The 2,079-nt window shown below is 48.2% G+C and overlaps 1 protein-coding gene across 2 annotated transcripts in view; it reads right to left on the bottom strand.

The window, feature by feature from the left end:
* Positions 1 to 1,717, bottom strand: part of LOC102034259 (polyadenylate-binding protein-interacting protein 1-like) — a 19,970-nt gene extending 18,253 nt beyond the window's left edge. Inside the window, exon 1 of one of the 2 annotated variants that reach the window (XM_031065702.1) lies at positions 1,502 to 1,717. Coding sequence is in view for 1 of the 2 variants with exons in the window: in XM_005431386.3 (XP_005431443.2) it covers positions 996 to 1,224 (229 nt within the window). In the remaining variant the exon portion in view is untranslated. Of the gene's footprint in view, positions 1 to 995; positions 1,376 to 1,501 lie in introns of those variants that run through there. The other variant, XM_005431386.3, reaches the window with a different exon arrangement.
* Between the last annotated feature and the right edge of the window lie 362 nt (positions 1,718 to 2,079).

Here is a 2,079-nt window from a genome sequence, read left to right as displayed (position 1 = left end):
GATCCCTGGGAGTGCCCAAGGCCAGGCTGGATGGGGCTTGGAGCAGCCTGGGCCAGTGGGAGGTGTCCCTGCCCATGGCAGGAAGGTGGAACTAAATGGTCTTTAAGGTCCCTTCCAACCCAAACCATTCTATCATCCTATCCTTCAAATATATATATTTAATATGGATAAAGCTTTCACCTAAGCAAACTCTAGGCACCTTTCTACATGACAGAAAGTGAACACAATCAATGTTCATGTGAAGATGACCAAAAAAAGGGTGAAAGAGAGACCTCTCTTTCCCCATGAAAACATGTTTTCTAAGAGCTAACCTGAGAAACTAGTATATTTTCTTATTATATTCTTGCTGCTTTTGGGTTTTTCTCATAGATTTTATATGTAAAGGCAAGACTCTAAAGGTCAATAAATGGAAGAAATCACTATTTTTAACATAATCCTTAAAGACACAACTATAATTTTTGTAAAAAATTTTAAAAATTAATCCAATGAAACGGTGTTTTTTAAACCACATTTTGCAAATCCATGTTTATAAATTAGCTCCTAAATTTACTGAAAACATAATCTGGATCTACCTGAAAAAGGTAACCAACAAATAATGCTTGATGTTACTGTTGGGTTGGGCTTATTTCTTTGTCAAACCTTTAGTCCAGAGTTAGAGAATTCTTCTGTAAGGGGAAGAATGAGAACATCTGCAGCCAGATGAACAAATGGCTAAAACACATACATACAGATGTATGGGCACAAAAAGGGAGGGAGGGACAGACAGAAACAGTGCAAGCAGGCTACAACAGTACATCATACCTTTACTTGGGCACAGGTCCATAGCTCAGAAACATGAGTGCTCATCTAAGGAAAAGTGTAGTTGCTAGGCCCCGTATGCAGCTCATTTCCATGCGGTGGCCTCTAAGCCGCTAGGTGCGTGGGGTGGGAGAAAGTACGTGTCCCTGTGGCTAGGCCGAAAGGAGGTGTGTGGAGGAAGCCCCAGGGCTCCGTACCTGCGTTTCCGGTGCTCAGCGGCGCTGTCTTCGGAGGTCGCAACGGTTCCTGCTGCAGCAAGAGGCCGCCTGTTTTATGCTGCTTTTCGGCCGAGGCTGTACTGTGGGAACCACTACCCCCAGGACAGGCCCTACCATCACTCTCCGACGCGTCCGCGCCGCTGAGAGCAGCGCCACCTCGACCCCAGACCCGGCCAGAACCTGGAGCTCGGTCGAAACTATCCGACATACTCGGGTCGGGGTGGCTCAGGCGCTCATGGGAAGGAGCCAGCGACTCAATCTCGCTTCTCCGCGGCCAGAGCACTTCACTTTCAGTTTCACCCCCATACACACCGCCACGATGGTCGCAACCCAGGCCGGCTCACAGCGCCCCCTCGCGACCTCTCAAGACCCGTCGCCATAGCAACCTCAGTGGAACTGAGGCCTGGCACCACCCGCCGCCGAGAGGGGGAGGAGCACGGTCCGCCAGGCGGCCAAGACTCCGGCCCGCCAGTCGCCATAGTCACCTGCAGGTTTGGGTCGGGCGTGGTATTTGTGAGAGTTGTCCCCATCAGCTCAGCTGCTCGGAGTTAAAGGCTCTCGTCTGGGTGTCAGGCTGTGTAGCCAACCTCATCTGTTCAGAACTGATGAGTCAGCTTGCTCCTCTTCTCCCCCAACACGGGCTCGACTTCCAAAAACAAACAAGTTTGTGGTTTGTTTGTGTCAGCAGCTGGTTCTGAGGCCTCGGGATCTGAGTCACACTGTCACAGACATTTCTTTTATGAAAAATCCTCTCTTAGGATTTTCCTGCTGGAGCTGAGAAGTTCAGCAACCAGACATAAACAATAGGTTATCTGCTGCTGTGGAATGTAACAGGTCTGCCTGGATTGGCCGAGTTTGGATGTTTGGAGTTGGTGACCAATCCAGAACTGAGATCTCTCGGACACAGTCTGAGAGAGCTGGTTTGTTATTCATTCTTTACTTTCTATTGTTAGGTAGCTAGCAGCTTCTGGAAACTCCTCTTCTTTTTCTTTTTAGTATAGTTATAATAGATGTATATATCATAACTTAATAAATCAAGCCTTCTGATCATGGAGCCCATCTC

The sequence above is a fragment of the Geospiza fortis genome, unplaced genomic scaffold (genome assembly GCF_000277835.1).
Source record: "Geospiza fortis unplaced genomic scaffold, GeoFor_1.0 scaffold2081, whole genome shotgun sequence".
NCBI lineage: Eukaryota > Metazoa > Chordata > Aves > Passeriformes > Thraupidae > Geospiza > Geospiza fortis.
The sequence above is the reverse complement of the archived record's forward strand: the minus strand, read 5'-3'. Positions and strand labels throughout refer to the sequence as shown.